Source organism: Synchiropus splendidus, chromosome 3 (genome assembly GCF_027744825.2).
Source record: "Synchiropus splendidus isolate RoL2022-P1 chromosome 3, RoL_Sspl_1.0, whole genome shotgun sequence".
Classification (NCBI taxonomy): Eukaryota; Metazoa; Chordata; class Actinopteri; order Syngnathiformes; family Callionymidae; genus Synchiropus; species Synchiropus splendidus.
This window is the reverse complement of record NC_071336.1, coordinates 22,675,373-22,696,892: the sequence shown is the minus strand read 5'-3', so window position 1 is coordinate 22,696,892 and position 21,520 is coordinate 22,675,373. Positions and strand designations below refer to the sequence as shown.

The 21,520-nt window shown below is 41.6% G+C and overlaps 2 protein-coding genes across 3 annotated transcripts; one reads left to right on the top strand and one right to left on the bottom strand.

Annotated features, from left to right (window-relative positions):
• Positions 1–66: 66 nt before the first annotated feature.
• On the top strand, positions 67–13,283 carry pdk3a (pyruvate dehydrogenase kinase, isozyme 3a). The gene is made up of 11 exons (XM_053858566.1): positions 67–851; positions 5,557–5,698; positions 5,768–5,839; positions 8,887–9,071; positions 9,131–9,220; positions 9,969–10,046; positions 10,137–10,213; positions 10,281–10,382; positions 10,450–10,557; positions 10,635–10,748; positions 10,883–13,283. The coding sequence occupies exons 1-11, from the start codon at positions 749–751 to the stop codon at positions 11,030–11,032; spliced, it is 1,221 nt and encodes a 406-aa protein (XP_053714541.1). The 5' UTR covers positions 67–748; the 3' UTR covers positions 11,033–13,283.
• Positions 13,284–13,981: 698 nt separating this feature from the next.
• pcyt1ba (phosphate cytidylyltransferase 1B, choline a) lies at positions 13,982–21,307 on the bottom strand. Of its 2 annotated transcripts, none has more exons than XM_053858567.1 (8): positions 20,996–21,307; positions 18,308–18,407; positions 18,020–18,136; positions 17,791–17,942; positions 17,561–17,639; positions 17,342–17,484; positions 17,055–17,243; positions 13,982–16,387 (listed from the first exon to the last, which is right to left on the bottom strand). In XM_053858567.1, exons 1-8 carry the CDS (start codon positions 21,050–21,052, stop codon positions 16,163–16,165), a joined length of 1,062 nt encoding a protein of 353 aa, XP_053714542.1. In that variant the 5' UTR covers positions 21,053–21,307; the 3' UTR covers positions 13,982–16,162. The 2 variants fall into 2 exon arrangements, with proteins under 2 accessions (XP_053714542.1, XP_053714543.1); XM_053858568.1 differs by lacking the exon at positions 20,996–21,307 and adding an exon at positions 19,841–19,994.
• Positions 21,308–21,520: the final 213 nt, after the last annotated feature.

Genomic DNA, 21,520 nt, shown 5'->3' with positions numbered 1-21,520 from the left:
GGACTTAAATGCGATGTACTGAAGTCCTTTAGAATGGCGTAATTGTGGTCCAATGAGACGTTGTGGTCGTGTTACGTCCTGTTTTTCAGCCAATCACAGGTGAATGATTTGCACTTCAGACGAACATGCTACGAATGCGGTGTGTTTGGTGTTTCCTCCCCGGAAATGCGTTTATTCTGAATATTATTCATATTGCCCAAACTCTTTTTCGAAGATGGAATTTCTTTTGCTTATTCCATACAATTTGTACTAAAAAAAATATTTTGTTCTACAAATTTGACGTCATGAAGACATGCCGATGTCCCGGTCATAATCGCTATTCATTCAATTGTCATCGTTCGTAGTCATAATGTTTTCAAATACTGATTGAATTATCATGGTGTTTCAAATTTTAACAGTAAAGGATTATATACACTACAAAAAAATGTAAGTCATGTAAATGATTTTGTTTTTTCAACTCGTAACCGGAAGCTGCTTGAATTAAAGTCATGGACTTGACGGAGGCTGCGCCGATAAACAATGTAAATCCAGGAAGCCAGTTTGACATGTTGTCGTCCGAACTCTGCGTCAGAAACGTATGGCCATCCATCCATCGACCCGAGGATCCCGCTCTCCTCCCGGCTGCAGCCGTCTGACCCGCTGCTGATTCCGAACCAGTACCGTCAACTGCACCAGGAATGAAGTGGTTCAGTTCCTTCTGAGCCGTCGTTTTTCCATTCATATCAACACGTCGACATTCTCTGCCAAAATGAGGATATTTTGGTCTTTATTAAAAAACACCAACCCCAAAATCGAGTATTATTCCCGGTTCTCTCCTTCGCCCCTGTCCATCAAGCAGTTTCTGGATTTTGGTGAGTGACAATGCGTCTCAGCTGTTGTGATTCCACTGCTGGTTTTTAAAAATTAAAAGGTCACATTGGAACTGAGGCTTGTTATTAATACTGTAAGTGGAGGTGCCATGCAACATGACATTGCTGGCATTTGGAGTTGTTTACTGACAGTGGTGGTGCTTTTCATGCCAGATTTCCATTTGTTTACAAACATGATTGGCTATTTCTGGTAAGCTTTATTCCCCAATTAGTCAAATATACAAACAGCGTTTACTTGGATTCATTTTACAGTGAGTACAGTAGCTGCAAGTCAATGGATTTGTTTTGAGTGTTTCCTGACTGGTCGACAGTGTAAAGATGATGATGTTAACATATCATCTTAATACTGTCGACTGGTGGATGACCTGTATCATTTGGGGAGAATCTAAAACATTTCAGAGTGAAAGACATGAGAACAATGGACTTAAACGCATCACTGATATGTAGACTTCCCTCTGAGATAAGATGTCAAAACCCATTATTCATCTCACGGATGAGAATATTTCATTGGAACAGCAGCAAATTAGAAATTGCTGAAATGTATTTTCAAGAGGCGGGTGTATGTCACTTCTGAAATCCTAGACTCGGTAGTAGAAGTGTATTTGTATCCCATATCAAACATACAGGAACTCTCATCACAACTTCATCTGAGGGATTGAAAAGGAGCAAAGAGAAGAACAGTTCTTGTAATTCCTGCCCCTTTTTTATGTACTTTAATTTCCTTTCCTTTGTATTTTAAGACCATGCTGCTTTTTAGAGTCCTGTAAATAAATGTAGGTGAAGAATGTTAGATACAGTACACGTCCATTACTTGTCATCTTTAGGAGGTTTCTGATCGTGTAACGCTCTGCCATTTCTCCTCACTCTTGTTCATCTTCCAGAGGTAGTGATGCACCAGTGTGTGTGATGAGCTGCTTCTGGATTTGGTAAATTTCCACCTCACCTTCTTGGAACTCAACTCAAGGGAACGCATGCAACAGCATTTATTTCCATGAGCTTTTTTCTCATTGTCACCGCTACTTTCTGTCTTTATAGACCTGTTGTGGGTCATCGTGGTCGAATGATCTTTGATGACGACGCTAGCCTGCTATAATGTCGTGCTTATCTCTTGCTTTATATGGAAGTGACACACCTCAAGTGAGCGCACACTGATCAAAACTGCTGCGTTGCCTTACAAAATATGATCTTCCTGAAATACTGAGCCAGGAAGTGTGATGTAAAAATGACAGTATGAACACATTGGTCCAAGCAGTTGAGGCTTCTCTTAATCTCTGATCTCTCTGATTAAACAGATTTCTTGTCTTATGTAATGCGTCCTCGCAGCTGTAGATTGGATGGTGAACCAGGGGCTGTGCTTGACAAGAGAACGGTAGAGCTGAGACTTTGACGTGTTTCTGGAGTCAACATGACACTTTTGCTGCTGATGATATCTGAGATAGTTCTTCCTTTTTACTGTTGTACTTGTTGATGCTGCTGCATCACTGGAGGCTGTTGTGTCGTAACAGGGAAACCAACCTTCATCTTGAAGGAGAAACTTGCTTTCATGAAGTCACCCTAAATGTGGAATAATTTCTTTGTTAGCCTGCTCATGATGAAAATGCAAAATATTTACGCAACAAACACTAGTTGAACGTGAGTGTCCATACAGGTATATCACACAAACTTGCTGGCTCATTTGAGAATGTTTAAAGTGGCCAGAGAAATATGCAGCTCTCCAAGTTTTCATGTGTGCACTGAAAACATTAATATCTGTGAACTCTCCGTGACTCCCCGGCTGAGCGGAGTGATGATTTCCTTGTATAGTTCAACCAAGGGTGCTCAGGCCTTTGATGTGCATTGAGTAATGATGTGAAGCTGAAGTTTCAACTTCTGGTGATGATCAAAGACCTTCATTTGCAGAGTTGTTTTGCTTTCTCCATTGCTGTAGAAACAGGCTCTTAGCCTGCTACCGAAAATACCTCTTCCAGTGTGAGATAAACCTTTCTTGTGTCAGAATTTCAGCGTGATGTGATTGTACTTTATGTGTGGACGAATCAGAATAATAATGGTATTAAAAAGCAGTGAAATGATGGAAGAAAAACAGTGCTGCACTGATTGATCGGTGTGCCGATATTTATGACGTCATCATGATCGGCCTATCAAATGACAGCGATAAGACGAGTTTTACATTTTTATTTATTTTAAATAAGATACTATTCATATTCAAACATGATGAGTAATGTTATATTACTTTTCACATCAAAGTTCACATCAAGGGACTATATATCTCCGTCAAAGAAAATGATAACCAAACTGTTGGCCTTCGTAAAACAACACCACGAATTGGATGGGAAACTTGGCCTCAAATCACTGCATCAAAGTCGAGCGCTACCTAGAGGCTAACCGAGAGAAAGCTAATTGTGGCAAACCGCAGGCGAAACCAATGTGTATGGGGCTTATTGTTTTGGACAAGCAGCCATGTTCTGTTGTTGACCGGAGCTTTCAGCAGCTAATAGCGCACCTCGACCCCAGAGGGCCACATGCTATGCTGTGGCCGTGGGGAGGACCCATCTCTGTCAAGCAAGTGTGAACTTTCTTTCTTTTCTTTCTTTTGGGCTAAATGTGGCTCAGAGGCCTTTTAATTTTAATCTTTCCAATGTGATTTAAGATTGACAATTTTTAAAATCTTTTTTAAATCGCATCACCTTTTTTCCCAAAAAAATGATTGAAAAAAAATTGATAATATATCATTTCATGTTATAAAGATTTCATAAAGTATTTCGAATATAAATCACACATTTCTATCTTTTTAAGTACTTTTTAAGCGGTGTGTATCTCTCGGTGAAATATGCAAAAAGCGGTACAAAGGCACTTTATTAGTAGGTGTTTGTCAATATCCTTCAATACCTATGAATTTCTTGGGCCGTTTTTTCTGACCTATGGGCCACATGTGGCCTCCGAGCCACATTTAGCCCATTTCTGATCGAGATCGATGAAGAAACAAAGCATTATCGTTTTAAAGATCATTGCAACACTCAGTTTATTTCCTGCTGAAAACCTCAGACTCTGAGGTGCTGATTTGACTTCACTGCACAATAAAAGTTGACGTTGTTGATGGTGTTGTCACTGTCACTCCTCATGTTTATGCAGTTAACAAACATTCCCTTCAGATGCACTGAACAATTACATGCATCTTCAGTTAACCACTGCTGAGTCCAGTTCAGGGTCACTGGTAGAGAGGCAGGAATACACCCTGGACCAGTCGCCCCTCCATTGCAGGGCACTGTGCGTCTGTGCACTGAACACATATCTTAAAAAAAAAGTTCTAAAAATATAATAAGGTACTTCTAAGAGAATAGGATTTTGTTCAGGTGCAGATTTGAAGATCTACTTAAGAAGATAGAAAACTTGAGCCTGAATGGCCAAGTCCTCCATTCAGTTGCTCCCTAAAATCACGTCCTGGAAAACCACAAATCCGATCCCTGACTCAGCAGAAGCCTGGCGTCTGCGAACACGTCTTATTCATTAACAGGAGCAATTTGTAGCTTCCGTTTGAGACAAACAGAAATTTGATTCAGCAGAGTGCGAAGGCCAATCGGCAGTGAAGAAGTGTAAAATGGCAAACAATAAAGAGTGATGTTGACGTCAAGGTGTAGATTGAGACCAGTCTGCCGCTCCCTGTGCTTTTATGACTTGTGTGAGGAAGACTGACTTTTGTTGCTTCGTTATCTCAACAGTTTGCTTCGATCAAACAAAAGGGTTTTAAATTAAAGACACTATCATGAATGTGTATCTTTACTTCCAAAGTCCAAGCTTTTTTTTTCATAATGCCTTACTTGCTCATCAATTTCTTTAGTGTATCATCATTTGTATAATAATAATAATCACATTATTATATAGCACTTTTTATGACACTGTTTACAAAGTGATTTACAAGCAAAACAGCAAAGAATGTTTGCACTCGCAAAGGTGGACAGCTTGGCCTTCAGTGAGCGAGAACTAAGTAAATGTTAGGAGGGTATTACATACATGCAAGCCTATAAAAGTGAGTTTTTAGCAAGGATTTATAGGTGTGGGAGCACTTTGTGTTTTGGGGAGCCCTGCCTGAAAAAGCTCTGTCACCTCTTGATTTGAGTCTAGACTTAGGGACAACTCGCAGAGGCTTTAAAAGTTGTGAGCAAAATCTTAAAATCAATTCTAAAGTGGACAGGGAGCCAGCGCAGAGAAGCTACACTGTGTGTAGTGTGTTGTGCTGCCGTCTGTTAGCTACTGTAGCTAGCGGTCCCTCACCAAAAGACCATTCATGGGATAAACCCCGGCAGTTACTGTATCAGGGAACCTAGGAGAGTTTGATGAGGGGAAACAATAATATTTCTGTTATCGACTGGTTCAGCTGAAGAACATTGTCGTGCCATCCACTTGGTGACATCCTCAAGACGTGCTAGAACAGCAGCCATGCTGTGAGAGTTCTTCACGAATAAGTAAATCTGTGAGTCATCTGCATAGCAGTGGAAAGACTCATGGTGGTGCTGGGTCATCTATCCAAGCGGAAGGAGCATTTAGATCGAAAATAAAATGGGTCCTAAGGTAGAGCCTTGCATAACCTTGATCAAGTTGTCATCAGAAATTGCAAGTTTTTATCTCACCAGCAAAGCAGCAGATAATGCACCAAACCACTGCATTCATTAGGAAAATATCTCTCTTCCAGGCAGGGACAATGCATGTGAGAAAACCTCGTACATGTTCCTGCGGAAGGAGCTGCCGGTGCGTCTGGCCAACACCATGAGGGAGGTCAACCTGCTGCCGGAAAAGCTGCTGAATCAGCCGTCTGTGCGACTGGTGCAGAAATGGTTGGTGTTCTCTGTGCATTTGAGATGGTGGTGCGATGACTGACCTTTGACCACGATTTCTGGGATTAGGTACATGCAGAGCTTTGTGGAGCTGCTGGATTATGAAAACAGAAAACCAGAGGATCCTCACGTGCTGAACGAGTGAGTCAGACACTCTAAATCTGTGATGGTATGAATCATAACTCACATAAAATAACATAGATGTGTAAATGTGCTGCGCGATTGTTCAAAGATGCTACGTCGTCCTTTCCTCCGAACACGTCGGTCTGCACTGCCCTGTGCAGCTGCCTCTGTGTTTATATCACAACAATGCAGATAAGCAGTCGTACAGTGCTGATTTATGCTGGTGCTCAGATAAAACATATGTCAGTTTCTGATAAAACAAAGATCATAAATGTAGATGTAAACCAGTGATTTTACAGCCATGATAGCTGCTGATAAAAACAGATCTGTTTCATTTGGACTGTCCAGCAAGTCATCAGCAACTTGAATGAAATCCCTGGCATTAGTCACAAGAGTCCTTGAGAAAAAATGTGAAACCATTGCTATAACATCTAGGGAACTACAACATTGGAATTTTAACAAACTCTCCCCGTGTACTTGGTCTTGTATGCCGTGAAAAAACCTGTCTTTCTAAAAATCTCTGTGAAGGCATGGAGTGTATTGGACCCCAAAAAAAAACCGACTCTCTTGCCTCCTCGTGGCACAGAAACAAAAAAGCTTTACACTGTTGTTCCCCGCTTAGTTTCTCGTCAATGATTGACTGGATCTAACCGAAATAACAGCGATTACACCATCATAGTAAGCGTTTTACAGAAGGAATTCTTTTTGGTTACTTTCTGTCACTGAAGAACCGAGAAAAACACTAAAAATTGGCAATCTATGCAGCAAGTTTATTCGTCTTGTTCAACTACTACAGAAAAACATTTGAAACAAGGTTTTCTGAGTGAGAAAAGATGTCTTTGTCCAAGTCTTTCTTCCTTTCCCATCAGGGGTTGTCACCGTAAGTCGGCCTCCTCCACCTTAAACTATCTTTGCATCCTCCAGCGACACACTTCTTCCTCTTCATGTCCTCCTTTATCCCATCCATGTCTTTTACCTGGGTCCTCCAACTATGACATTTTTCATCCAACATGTTTCCTGTCTCTCCTCTCCATGTCTTCAAACCATTGAAGTCCAGCCATCTGTATCCAAAGTTCTCCGCATGAACTGTCTCTGAGCTTATTTTCCTCAGTCACTCCCCCTGAAAACCTGAGCATCTTCATCTCTGACACTTCTAACTCTGCTTCCTGTCATCGTGTGAGAGCTATCCCCACCTCTCCGGTATTTAGGGTGACATTGTCATGGTTATGCGATTGCTATTAATTGTGCAATACATGTGAAAAACATGAGTAAATATTAGTCATAGGACTTTAACAAGTTAATTATAATTCATTAATTATAACAAGAAACATGTTAAAATATTTAATATTGAAATTCTTACAAAATTGAAATTGTTACACAAATATTTTCAAAACATTAAATGAGCTTTAAATAAAGTTATATAAAAACTTGAATATAGCCACCGTCGTGATTTATTGTGCTATTGTCAAACTGATTCAAAATTTTAAAAAAATATTTTGTTGTTTAAATGTATGTATGGGTCCATCATTTGATTCAGTAATATACCAAATTCATTCCAATTGAAAAATGTGGCTTCTTGTGGCAAATATTCTTATACGTTAAACTGCGAATAATTGAGATTAATGAAACACAAATTCTCAAATTAATTCGATTTTTTAAAATCAAATCCCACCCCTAGTAAATATACAAATAATGAAGGTACAAAACTGTAGTTTGACTTCATTATTGTATCATCACTTTATCTGGACTGAGTAGCACTACCGCTGTCACGGTGTCGTTACCGAGAAAACGCCTCAGGTTAAAATGTGTTTGGTTTATTTTATTTCCAGTTCAACTGTTTTTCTCTAAACTGATTAATTAAATGGCTTGTTTTAAGTGACATGTTTGAATGGAAATAATTAATTAATTATCGTCTTAGTCTGAGGTTATTTTCGGAAAAGGGGAGATTAAACAGAGAAACATATTTACGCAGGTGACAAAGTTCCCAACGTGCACTGGTTTTATGAGAAGTTGAGTCACGTTTTGAACTTTAACAAGCACTGACCAGAGGAATGATGTGAAATAGATGGAGCAGCTCACTCAAGACTTGGCTTCTACAGTAGCAGAACCATCTGAGAACAGAAGAAGCCAATTTTGCTAAAAGGGTCATGTGATTCCTTAAAGTGCTCAAAGGCAGGTGATCTTAACCCTTTTGATCTCGGGGCCCACCTTTTCCAGAATAAATGTGCCCGGGGCCCATTCAAGTGATGGAACTGATTCATTACTCTTGCTTTCATTTGAGATCAATAACCATATTTTATCTACTTCCACGCAAACAAACCAAAACATGTGATCATCGAGATAAATTTGTGTCATTAAAAGGTCCGACCAGCAGCAGAACCAGGTGCAAGTCATATTCATCAAATTAAAGAAAAAGGAAAAAAAATACACTTGATAATAACTGTTGAGAAAATTGGGAAAAAAAATTGTAGGTCATAAACAAAATTCAGAATAAAACAAATATTATAAAAGTATGTATAAATATCAAAAAATAAAAAAATACATTTTATTTTCAAAATAATAATAATAATAATAATGCCAATAATAAAGTCTAAATGAAAGTAACACCATAAACTTTTCTAAACTGCTTCAACTGGTGCTTTCATGAACAGTTTTTACTGTTGGGGCAAAGCGTCACTATCTTTATTTTTCTTTTTAAGAATTTCTCCATGGTTGGTAACTATCACAAGTTAGCAGCTGCCAAGTCAATTCAATGACAAACATCTGCCACCATATGTGGCAAATGTATTAAAACTGAGCGTCTCGTGGCCCTCATGGACCAAAAACTTTTAGTGGCCCTCTAGGAGGCTCTCGCGGCCCAACCATGGGCCTCGGCCCTATGGTTGAGAATCACTGCTGTAACATTTGCTGAAGGGGGAAAGGGAAGATGCAGCAGACAGGTGGTTGAACATGCAAAAGTCTGACCAGAACATTCAACACAAATATATTCTGGTAATACTTAAAACAAGAACAGCAAAAACATTCCTTTTCTGAAAGTGAAAATGGCTGCCCATTTCTCCGACCAGCTTCCTGGAGCTCTTGATAGAGATCCGTAACCGCCACAACGATGTTGTTCCCACAATGGCTCAGGGGGTCATCGAGTACAAGGAGAAGTTCGGCTTCGACCCGTTCGTCAGCAGCAGCATCCAGTATTTCCTCGACCGCTTCTACACCAACCGCATCTCTTTCCGCATGCTCATCAATCAGCACAGTGAGTGGAAGCCTGCCTCACCCTTGTTAGAAACTCAGTTAATGATGCTTCTTTTCCAGCGCTTTTGTTCGGTAATGACACCAATCCTGCTCACCCCAAACACATCGGCAGCATTGATCCCTCCTGCAGTGTGGCTGAAGTCGTGAATGGTGAGTGGAAATCTCTTATTCTCATTTATTTTTGTTTTCTTTCAAAGCAGACTTGCATTATATGAAGCACCGTTTAACCTTCAGAGCAGAGCTGTCCAACTCAGTCAACAGAGAGGCCAAAACCAAAAAGAAACTATTTATTTTCACTTTCTGTTAATGATTTCACATCTGGATACAGATCCCACTTACCTGATTTGAGATCTTCACCTGATGCAGTGGATGATGGGACGCACTCACAGAATTTCCTGATCTAAACTGTTGCTCCAACTTCAGTGTCTTTTTTATTTTTTAACCTCATAACCTCATAGCCATTTTAAAATTTCCCTTTATGTGATTTCACTATTTTTAAAAATAGAATTTATTCTTTTTACAAGTTTCTTTTCCCCCTCAAAATACAATATTGCTATTATTTTTTAATAAATATATTTTTTATGCTTTCTCAACTATTCTGTGATTTATTTCTTAATTTTTTTAAGAGAAGTATATTCTTGTTTTTTAGGTCACACACTCTCCATATAAGCTTCAAAGTAACTTTCTCATATTGCCTAATTAGAATTAGCTATTCATTATATGGTAATAACTGTGAGACAGTCTCGCTCTGAATGCTCAGATGATTAGTTTTTCAGGGAATTATAGCTGCACCTCTCTGTGACCCAGAGAGAAGCAGAAGTGAAAGTAAGCTGCCAGGAACAGAAAGTCCAACACCCACTTCAGTTTGGATCTGAATCATGTTTTGTTTTATTGTCAGATGCTTATGACACAGCCAAAATGCTGTGTGAGAAGTACTACTTGGCTGCTCCGGAGCTCAAGATTGAAGAATTTAACAGTAAGATGTGTGAAACAAGATGATCCCAATCTCCTGGATATTAACAGTGTGTTTGTCCTCACATGACCTCTGCTTGCCTTGCTCCCACAGTGAAGGCTCCTAAATCATCCATCCAGGCTGTGTATGTTCCCTCGCATCTGTTCCACATGCTGTTTGAGCTCTTCAAGGTGAAATGATTTCCGTCAACTCCAACTGTTTTTTTTCTAAACTCCAATAACTGACTTTTGTGTGTAGAACTCAATGAGGGCGACAGTGGAGCTGCACGAGGACAGTAAAGACGGTTTACCACCCGTGAAAGCAAAAGTCACTCTGGGTAAAGAGGATCTGTCCATCAAGGTAAACACACACACACTTTTTTTCATCATCCTGTAGAGTTGCACTTTGTCCCACTTTGCTTCTCCAGATCAGCGACAGAGGAGGAGGAGTTCCTCTGAGGAAGATCGACCGTCTGTTTAACTACATGTACTCCACTGCGCCAACACCGAGCCTGGAGCCTGGAGCGGTTCCTCTGGTTTGCACACCTGCTCCCTTTTTTTTGTTTGTTCAAAATAAAAACAAAAACTAAGTCCATGAATTCCTTGTCTCCAGGCTGGTTTTGGCTACGGTTTACCCATTTCCCGACTCTACGCCAGATACTTTCAAGGTGATCTGAAGCTCTACTCCATGGAGGGTGTGGGGACGGATGCCGTCATCTACCTGAAGGTAGATTCGGGTTTCTGGAATTGTAGCGTTACAACTCCGGCTTCAGTTCAAGTCAACAACACATACTGTCAGAACACACTTGTTAACATGAAAATGTTTACACCACTGATATTCACTGGCTTCTTCTAATCCAGGCCCTTTCCAGCGAGTCATTCGAGCGTCTTCCTGTCTTCAACAAATCAGCATGGCGGCATTACAAGACCCCCCCTGAGGCGGATGACTGGAGCAACCCCAGCAAAGAGCCACGCGATGCCAGCAAGTCCAAATACAAAGCAAACAGATAGCTCTGCTCTGCTCGGCTTGGCGGCACGGCTGCTCTGTGGCTGCTGGTAACCTGATGTCGCCATTGGGTAGCTCGATTTGTCCAGTGGTCCCAAACGTGTTCACTCCAATCCAACATGGCCGTGGCCTCTACCCAATGGCAGCCATTTGAAGCCAGCTTGCTTTAACTGGATTGGCATTATCACTCATTCTTTCAAAACGGCATTTACATGGCATTTTTAATGCTCCACTGATGATCACGTGATATAAATGAGTCTCCTCCTCTTCCTCCTTTTCTTCCTCGTACTCCTCCTCGCCACATTTCCGGCAGCTCGTGATTATAATTGTAACTTGTGATTGAGTGTGACTCTGATCAACCGAGTCGGTGAGCACTGACTTCCAACCTGAGCAGCATTTTCACTGGAGGACAGTCAAAAAGAAACATTCAAAAGGGGCCAGAGACTTTATGGTGCCTCTTTTGCCAATCAAAAAAAGCAGACAATGACAGAACTCTGTCAACTTACAAGGACGGAGCCATGAGTAGGGGTGTGTCATGTATCATGTTCATGATTGTAGGAAGAATGGACTGTTCTGACCGATGGACCGATCGGTGCAGCGTCATCGGTGGTGAGGTCTACCTTCTGTGACACTGTAGGTTTCTTCCCTCACTTATGGGACCAAGCTTTGTGGCGGTAACTGAAAAGCTACAGACATAAGACGCCATGAAACTGCTGCTAAATGAAGCCAGTGGTGAGTCAAGCTGGTCAGGATGTTGACTACTGGGAAGAGGAGGAGAGGAGTTCTGTTTAAGTTGTTGCTAAACATTAAGAGTGAATGACACTCACACAGTGGAGACTTGTTTTATGCTTGGGCATATGACACAACGGCTTTAACGGTTCAGCCTGACTGGTTTTAATTTTATGGAATGTTTGTCGCACATTAACCTGATTTGTACTGTAATTGTGTGAGTGAGCGATGCAGAGGCATCCTGAGTGTCTTCATGTGACCGACAGGGTTCTCGTGCGGCCTTGAACACTCCATTAACGTTAATCTGATCATTCACTCCCAGTGTCTGCAGCTGAAGTCACATGAAAGGATTGGCATGTGCAGTAACGTCAGATATTATCTGATAACACTGTTCAATATTTAGCCATAGCAATAGTGCAATATACATAAAATAACATAGTGAATATACACAAGGCAGTGTTACTGCTTATTATTTGAGTCCTCTCAATTGGACGTAGATGTGAGTGGCTGTCTGTGTGTGTCCCTGCAACCTGCCCGGAGTGTGGATGGGAATAACTCGCAGCTAAAACATGGCTAGCCTAGCCAGCAGCTGGTGAAGAAGAATGCAGTTATTTGAAAACTTCGTCTGTGCCTTTTGACTGCGGTAGCCTGCAAAACAATAGACACCTGAATATTTTATTTTAATAGTTCAAGCTTTTCCACTGGTTTAACTTCATCGAGTCTAGTTGTGAGTCACCTGAGTCTATTATATAAAGAAAATGTTTATTTTGTGCTGGTCACAGAACAAGCTTGAACCCAGTTGGGGTTGTCTGCTGGATTCTGATTAGTAAGCATGTGTGAGTGTGTGTGTGTGTATTCATCTACATACCAAACTCAAAACTTCCGTCAAGGGTCTCATTTCTTATTCAGCCGCTGTTCAAAGTGCTTTACAGACTATTAGCATCTGTTAAGGATGGACACAGACTATCCATCCCTCCCACCTTGAGATAAAGTTTAATGCTTTGATTTAATTTAAAATAGCAAGCAACACACGTATGCTCCCTGCTGTTTGCTTGAGCTCTCTCTTCCTCCCGCTCTGTACATACCTCTGAACCATTAACCAAATATTAGTGGCATGAGCTGTGGGACATCACTGAAGCCAGTTTCCTTCTTTCCCCTCAGCTCCTCCTGGTGTCAAATGAGTGTAGACAAGTGTGTCTACTGCTCTTATTCTGATCAATACTGCCTTCGTGAACCTGCCAGTCCAGACAACGTGCTGCACAGAAAGTCTCAGACTAACTGGAAGATCAAAAATATGATTGTTATATGAGGAGGTGTCAACCTCAGCTTTGTGTGTTATTTAATGTGTATAGATCATGAACTTGTGTGTGAAGTCACAGCTCTGTTGTCCATCCTGTTGTAGCTTCTGACTGAATATAAATCTACATTTCTCTGCAGAGGCGAGGAACTAAAAGAGTGTTTGATAGTATTTACTGTTCTCTTGGAAACTGATCTCGAAATGTAAAATAAAGATTCTGTCATGCTGTGGTGAAGCGTCTGTCCTTGAGCTAAGCTGTGCTGTTGGCCCGCCCCAAGCAGTCTGCAACTATTAGGATTCCCTTTGTAAACTAGGATCGAATGTGAACATCACTTTGTTGTTCACTTCCTGTCTAAAGTAAATGAGGGATCTATGGGGACAGTCACGAGAAGGCCCTCTTGTTGGAGAAAACAATATGATAATGAACAGGTAGGTAACATTCAAATTTTATCAAGATTTTTTGAGAAAAAAAAATGTCTCAAATGCCAGCAGAATTTTTATTACAGTACCGACCCTTAGGCTGCGTTGTTGCACCAATGATATTCTGCTATTTCTGTCAGCATATTACAAATGCAGCTACAACAAAAACACTGTCCTAGTTTGCACTATATGCTGATGTAAAATAAAAATCAAGTAGAGATGCTTAAAGTTTCTGACGTCTGCAGTGAGTATTGATCTACGCTGTGTTTGACAGCACAGTATATTCAGCTCCCTGGATTTTCTTGATACGTTCTGACCTCCGTATAAAAAAAAGTCATCTGCTTAGAACTTTGTGTGATTTCATTTCAAAGAAGATCAATAAAACAGATGGCTCCACTTGTCACCTTATTGAATTTTAAAAACGAATGAAAGATACCACTTGATTCTTGTTCTGCGATGTACTCTGTTCATAGCATCGAGGAAGTATTGTGACACAAAATGAAGACACTCCCTTTCTTCAACATGTATTTACACATCCAAAGTCATCCATTTTAAAATCCAGAAATGACAAGACACAGAGTTTGTACACGTAGTGCAGAGTAACATGTTTGTACAAGAGGTTAAAGGTCTCTACATTGCATTACAGTGTCGTATTATTGGGTTGGAAGTGATCAACTCCAGCCTGAGAAGCGAAAATGTCCACAGTTGTAGAGGAGCTTCATCTTTTGAAGACCTGATAGATCATCTCAGATTTCAAGTAACGGAGTCGTCTCCAGCGAACACATCAGATTTGGGTTGAAAGCGAGCCCACACGGTTCCTCTGGTGACCGTGAGGAGTTGTATAGTTTGTGGCGTCGCTTTGATGATAAGGATCTGCACGCTCGAACCACATCTGCTCTCAAATTAAGACCCATTACTCTCAGGAGATCCCAAATTGCAACCACCTTACTTGAAACTCCTCATTGCTGTTCTGGAATCCTTCACAATCACATGTTTCCAGCTGTGGGTTTCTGAGGTTGAATTAAAGCATTTAAAGATGAGCGTTTTTTTTGCCATTCTAAAAGGTGCTTTTTGTGCAACCTGCATGTTATTGCCTTGAATGGAAGATTTGTTCCCAGAGACGTGGATGTCTGATCTCCAGACGCAAGTCCTCCATGCTCTATTAGCTGAGTCAAAAATTTCCCCTGGATGTGAGGCTGAAGTTGTGACTGCGTGGGTTTCACTGTAGTCTACATTCATGTTGAGCGCTTCATTTCAAGTACACTCATTATTTGCAGCCAGCAATAAGAAGAATGACGTCGCAGGAGGGAAGCAGAAACGTAAAGTCAGCCTGGGCCGTCACCTTTAGGCACTCAATGAGCTTGCAATGGAAAACCAGGGCTCGTATTTGTGTCAATTTTCTGTCTGTTAAATAGCTTGTTTTCACAACCTAAGACTGAGTGAGGTTTCACTCATTTCTTTATTTGTCATTCCAAATGTAAGGTGCCTACAATTTATGTGGTCTATCATCACTGCTTTATAGCGATTACATTTTCTATGTGTTTTATATCAATTGTCGTTTCCCAGCCAACCCGTATGTCACATCCGTATTTCAGCCATTGGTGCTTCTGTTGCAGTGCATTATGGACTCATAGTGGTGGCAGTTCTGTTGACATCACACAGCTCTCTTGATGGACATATAGGATCATTGCAGGGTAAAGTACAGTCAGGCTTAACAAGATGTTCATCAGTACTTTGTAATGAATAATAACTGGCTTATGTGCAGCTAATGCACATATGAAGGATTATTTATGGTCATATATGTTCCCTTATCTAAAACGTCAAGGTCAATGTGCCTGCGGCACCATTTCATATTTCTACTATTGAGAGCCAACTGTGAAAAAAAAGGTCATAATGCACTGCAACAATTTTCCAATTCAGTTAAACACATATGCATTTTCAACATTCAGCGTGTACGCCACGTTTCGCTGAGTCTGTAACTTTATCGCTCTGGTTACTTATTTAGATCTAAAGGCTCTGCTGTCTCATGCTATCTCTGTCCATGAGTCATGTCTTTTCAAGTGTTGACTGACAAATACATGAGGAATAGTTAAAGAACGCTTGCTACAGATGACAAAACGAAAACTGAAATGATGCAAGTTCCCAAGGCTTTCATGAGTTTGGTGGACGGTGAGATTGCTGATTGAAGGTTAGATTGGCATCATCTCGGTTTCCCTTATACATCCATTTATTTGTAAATCAACATCATAAATAAGTCAGTTTTTAATAGTGGAATTGTAGAGGTGACTACAACTAAGATGCATTTGTGTACCTTGTGGGCACAGTGGACGAGTGAAGTGGAAATCATTCAAAAGAAACTGTTGAATTGTATAAAATTAGAGGGAAACCAAAATGGAGGGACCAGGAGTTGGATAGAGGGCAGTCTGGATTGTTAGAATACTCCCCACCACTGAGGATGATCCTCTTGGTTCATGACCCTTGGTCCTCCTTCTCTCCTGCCTGTCTGGTTGCCAGGACAACAGAGACAATGATGGCTTCATCTCTCAGCAGCACAGAGCAAGAAACAGCAGTCACCGTCTGCCTCGGCGGCTCCCGGTAAGAATTATGGTTTCAGTGTCCAGTGTGTTTTTAGAAGCTGAGTGTGTGTATTGAGACACTTCTCGTTTGTGTGTGTGTGTGTGTGTGTGCACTACTTCTCGTCTTCATCACCTTCACTCATGCTGCTAATCGAAGCGGATGCTCCTTTAGGGGAGGTTGGGGGTGAGGGCCGCGCGCTGTGCCAGCGGGTGGGTGGGGATGGGGGCGAGGGTGAGCGCAGGGGGGACAGTTCTCTGGGGGGGCTGTTGCAGGGGGAGTCTCTGGGAGACAGGGCGTAGGACAACATGCGTCCGCTGCGTTCCTGGAACACTTGTTTCTGTTCAGAGAGAGACAGGGAGACCAGATACTAGATGTGAAGCCAATACAGAATAACACGGACCACACGCTGTGCTCACTGGCGTCAGCTGTTTGGACGATAACTTTCCCCTGTGACATGAAATACATTTGCATTTATACAGTATATATAGCACTATGATTTCTACCTTTTATATTATATTACTATATTATATTAGATTTTTATATGAATTTGTATTTTTATATTTTCTACTTTTTTCTAATGTGGCCAGATCATTCTTTTTTCATTCCGAATGTTATTGCGCAATAACGTTTCCAAAACAGTGCAGGCTCTATTTAAGTTTATATTATGACCATTTTGCATGCTATATCTATCAGTTTATTCGCTGTGCTACTTTTCATATGCACTAGTTTGATCCGTGCAAACAATTGTGCGATACTGCCACCCTGTGGAAAAGCATTATAGCAACCAGTCAACACACTAAATTAGAATTTCTGTGTGATAAATAAATTGAGCGAGTCCAGCTATAATATGTGCTGATCTGGTTTCAACTGTTTGATGCACAAGTGTTTCTATTGCACTTGACTCTGAGACAACTGCAGATATTACAAACACTTTTCACTCAAACTATCTCGTTCTTTGTTCTCCTTACAGCCCAGCAGGGTCGAGGCGTCCTTTGATGACTTACCCACGTTCCGTCGGGGCCAAAAAGCTCGAGGAAGTTCCCAATAAACTCTCTGGACTTCTCCTCCCACTTCTGAATGAGGTCATGACTCTTCTCCTCCACTCGATACACAAAATGTTTGCTCTTCTCCTCCACTGTTCGGACCTTCTCCTTCATCCTGTCCACTTGGTTCTGGAGTCGATATTTCTTCTCCTGGGGAGAAGAATGAATGAATCACTTCGCATGCGTGTCACCCCGTCTGTCACACCATTAACCTGAAACCATTCAAACCATTGGACTGGTAATCTTACGTTGATGTAACTGACGTTGAGCTCCTTGGCTGTGTAGCCTCGCTGGAGATTTCGCCGAGCATAAACGTCATAGTCTCTTACGATTCTGGTGATGATGTCGGAGGTGGAGATTCCCTCTGTTCGCTGTGTCGGGACAAACATCCCTACAGATCACACACAGCAGATTCAAGCTTAGAACAGATGCTGTGCTACATTCTCACTCTGAAAGCTCACACTCACCGGCCTCCTTGATATGTTTGTACACGTCCTCACTTCCTGCTGAGGAGTATGGGATATCATCATGAGCCACAAAATCGATCTAAGAAACAAAGGAAATGTACTGCATGGCAGAAAACACCACACTGAGACAAACACAGACACACACATGCTCTTGGACATGATAGAAGTCGTCGAAACCTCAAGAGCAGATTTTAGTTTTGATAATAGAAAACCCACACACGACCACACACCTTGTGTTTTTCGAGAAATTCAGGCGTAAGCGTCCACGGTGCATCTCTTAAGATCTCGTCGACGTAGCGGCAGTGTCTCAGCGCTTCGTAACGTTCAGTTTCGGTCATGACGGTGAAGCCCTTGTACTTGTGGGTGAGCTCATCGCTGCACACTGAGTGACAAACACAACTCACACTCAAACTTGCTCTGGAAAGATACTCATTTGTGCGGCATGTGTTTCGGACCTACCTCCCACTATGAGGTAGGTGTTTGGAAAAAGGTTCTTGGCCTGCATGAGTGCGCGAGCATGGCCGGAGTGGAACAGGTCAAAGATGCCGTCAGCGTAGACTCGGACTGGTCGGTCCACTGAAGACAGGGAGACACAGTCAGAGGGGCTGCTCCGAAGCCAGAGAGGGTCAAACCTCCTACGTGGGTTGTTAAACATCTCTTAACTACTGCAGTAGCTGCGGCTCATCTGGGAACATTCACACCTCTCATGCTGCAGTCTTTAAATCCAGGGTCTCTGTGTGTGAGTACCTGGGGTCCCTCGGGCAGCTTGAGCGATGGTGAGTTTCTCATGTGGGGCGCGGCAATCACAACTGGTCTCTCTGGCAAAGATGGCCGGCTCCGTCAGAGTCTGGATGAGAACATTAAAATTGGATGAGCACCAGCACCCTTGCAGTGACCCACGCGGCACCTCTGAAAAAACTTTCCACCATTAAAGACCTTCATCAGGAGCCGGAGGGCAGGGCACGGAAAGACTGGCTGAAGACGGAGCTCAAAGTTATTGACCTGCACAGTGTGTGTGAGCTGACGTGCACGTTATAAAAATGATTCATCTGTTGTTGCAAGAGTGATGGAGTGGCTGCTGCCATGAGGAGAGACGTGCCTGCATGACTTAAAACACCATAAATGGCCCTTTATATGTACTTATTTGCTCCTCATGAGGTCAGTATTTTTGAGTGCTTCAATATTCTGGTGGAATATTTTAATGCCCCTGCTGTTGACCGGGTGCATCTTTTATTTACATTATAGTTTGTTATAATTAATGACTATACTGTACATGTAAGGCATTAAAAATCATTTTAATCTCATGGCAGATATGAGAAGTCGTGTGGATGCAAAGACTTTTGAATCATACCTGGGCTTGATATTTGATATTTCCTTAATCGTAACATGGCTACATTTTTTTTTTTTACCCAGATGTATATCTGACATATTTTACAGTCATTTTTCTTTTCTTTGACAGTGTCATTTCTTCACTGACGATCAATTGTTCATTATATCTTGTTGTGAAAACTGACTTTTAGGATATTGCCTCTTTTTAAATACTAGTATTCCATTTCACAGAGTATCTTTACATCCCTGTTCTTTACTTTAATATACACACATATTGTTATTTTTCCTCTTCTTGTCTTTTGAGAAGTAATGTTAACTACTACATAATCTGACCCTTCTGATTCTTTAATTCCAGTGTGACAGAAAAATATAACAACAAAAACAAATGCAGGGCATCTCTTCACTCTGAACTGGTGTCTGCTGCACAGCCCCTAAGAAACACCTTGTTCAGGTCACTGGCAACAACAAGAAGCACCAAATAATCTGATGGTTTTATGTGAATGTATTTGCACAATGACCACAAGAAGTCTGACGTGCTGTGATAAAGCAACACGATTCCTCTAGGCACAGTGGCTTACAAACAGTCAGCAGATGGTGAGGCTTTGAATTAACTTGCCAGCAGCACACAGGCCCGTCAGGACCGGCGGCACAGGCTTGGCTAAAGCCACTCAGGCAACATCTGGCATAGGACGGATTAGAGCTGAAAACACAACAAAGAAGGCACTGGTGCCTGCGGTGAGGAGAGACTCAACCAAGGGTGTGATGGAGACCAGCAGGACATTCAAAGGATGCCCTGGGACACCCCTGACTGGTAGAGACCTGCAGCACCGTCGGCATCCTCCTGAAGGGGATCAGTTTCATAACAGGGTGCATCCGTATCCTTTGTCTTCTCACCGTGTCACAAACACCGCAGGACCATGGGAGCCATGAGACACAAGCAAAGCAACCTACCGTCCGAGGATGGGGGCAGGTGTGTTCCAGCTCCTCCATTATTCCCAAAGACTCATGGGATACAACTGTTCCCCCTCTGTTGTGTGACTCAGCATCAGTGAAACGACGTCTCTCTCCTCAATAATCTGCCTTTTTCTCCTCCCTCCCACCCGCCGCCCCTCCCTCGCAGCCGACTCTGCCGCCTGTCTCCCCATCAGCCGCTCAGATTCTTCCATGCAAAGAAAGGATGCTGCCAAGAACGCTCACTCTGTCGCTATTGAAAAATGGCGGCACATTCTTTATCCCCACCCAATTTGTGTCTCATATTGAACACATTTCAGGTAGCTATGTATTCATTTGTTAACCAACACAAAGCGATCATTGGTAATGCATGTTTAAATGGCTCTCTATTGATATCATCCTGGGAGTTTAAAGTCGCCATTCGAACTATACACAAAACTTAAATTAGAAGGGTTAGTAGACCAGAGATCAGAAATTAAGTTATCGATTTTAATATACATCTGCGATCTTTTGCAACTTCCAGTGTAATTACAGCAGCCTCATACATTCACTGCATGTAATTTAGAATACCTCTTCTTGTACAGTATAGTTTTTTGTCCTATTATTATCTCTCTTCATATGTAGCCTTTTTAAAAAATGATAAACGGTGGTAATTTTTCATGCGTCTATCAAGTTGGAGGCTTTGCACCATTGTAACATTTGAATGACAACTAACGGAAGATACAAATGTATTTCCCGTGTCCTTTATACCATAAACGGTTTTTGAGGCTGACCTTTAATACGAAATTTGACGTGTTTTGACTGAGGCTGGCCGTGAGTTCACTGTAGTAAGTCATCAGAGCTGTATGTGGCCTCTTCGCTTAATATGCGATCTTTGCTTGCTGGTCCTGCAGTTGTCGATGAATGCTGAGATCGATGAAAGGACCAATCAATGAGCGAATGCTACAAGTAAAGCCCCCTGTGATTGGACAATATGGCCGCACCACTTTCTTTTGCGCTGTTGTTGTTCTTGGAACTGGAGGAGCCAAAGTAAGAAAACAAATGTGGAAAACAATAAAAAAAAAAATGTGATTTTGGAGTTTAGCATATCATTCACTCCTTTTGGAACAACCCAAAATAAATGACAAATAAAACAATAATTCATTTTATTTGTACCTTTAGTGATTCCTTTCTTCGTCCGGACTGGTGTCGTTCGCGTCTCTGTCTGACCATGGCGTCGTATGAATGCAAGAATAAGCGATGTCCTCAGAGAGCCAAGAAATGACGAGCTGCACTTCTTCGTTATTCGAAGTGATAATTGAAAAAAATATATCTGGTTAAAATGCCATAGGGTGTTTCAGAACGAGGGCAGGTTCCTACTTCTTAGACTGCTTGTAAGTAATCGGATTCAAGTCCGCCTGAGGGACAAAACATCCTTTGTGTTATCATTGTTCAACAACCGTCAACGAGGCCCGAATCTGGGACAAGAATATACTGTGCCGTCCAAAGACTGGTTGCCGTGGCAACGACCTTTAACTTTGACCCAGGAAAAAACGCATTTACATCTTGAATATTAATATTTACGTTTTAATAATAATACCAATAATAATACATGACCATTTCCTTTGTCAAGATATGTACTGTATTCTGTTTTAATGTGTAAAGTAAACTTTTTGAGGCAGAACACTGCCATCAGGAGGA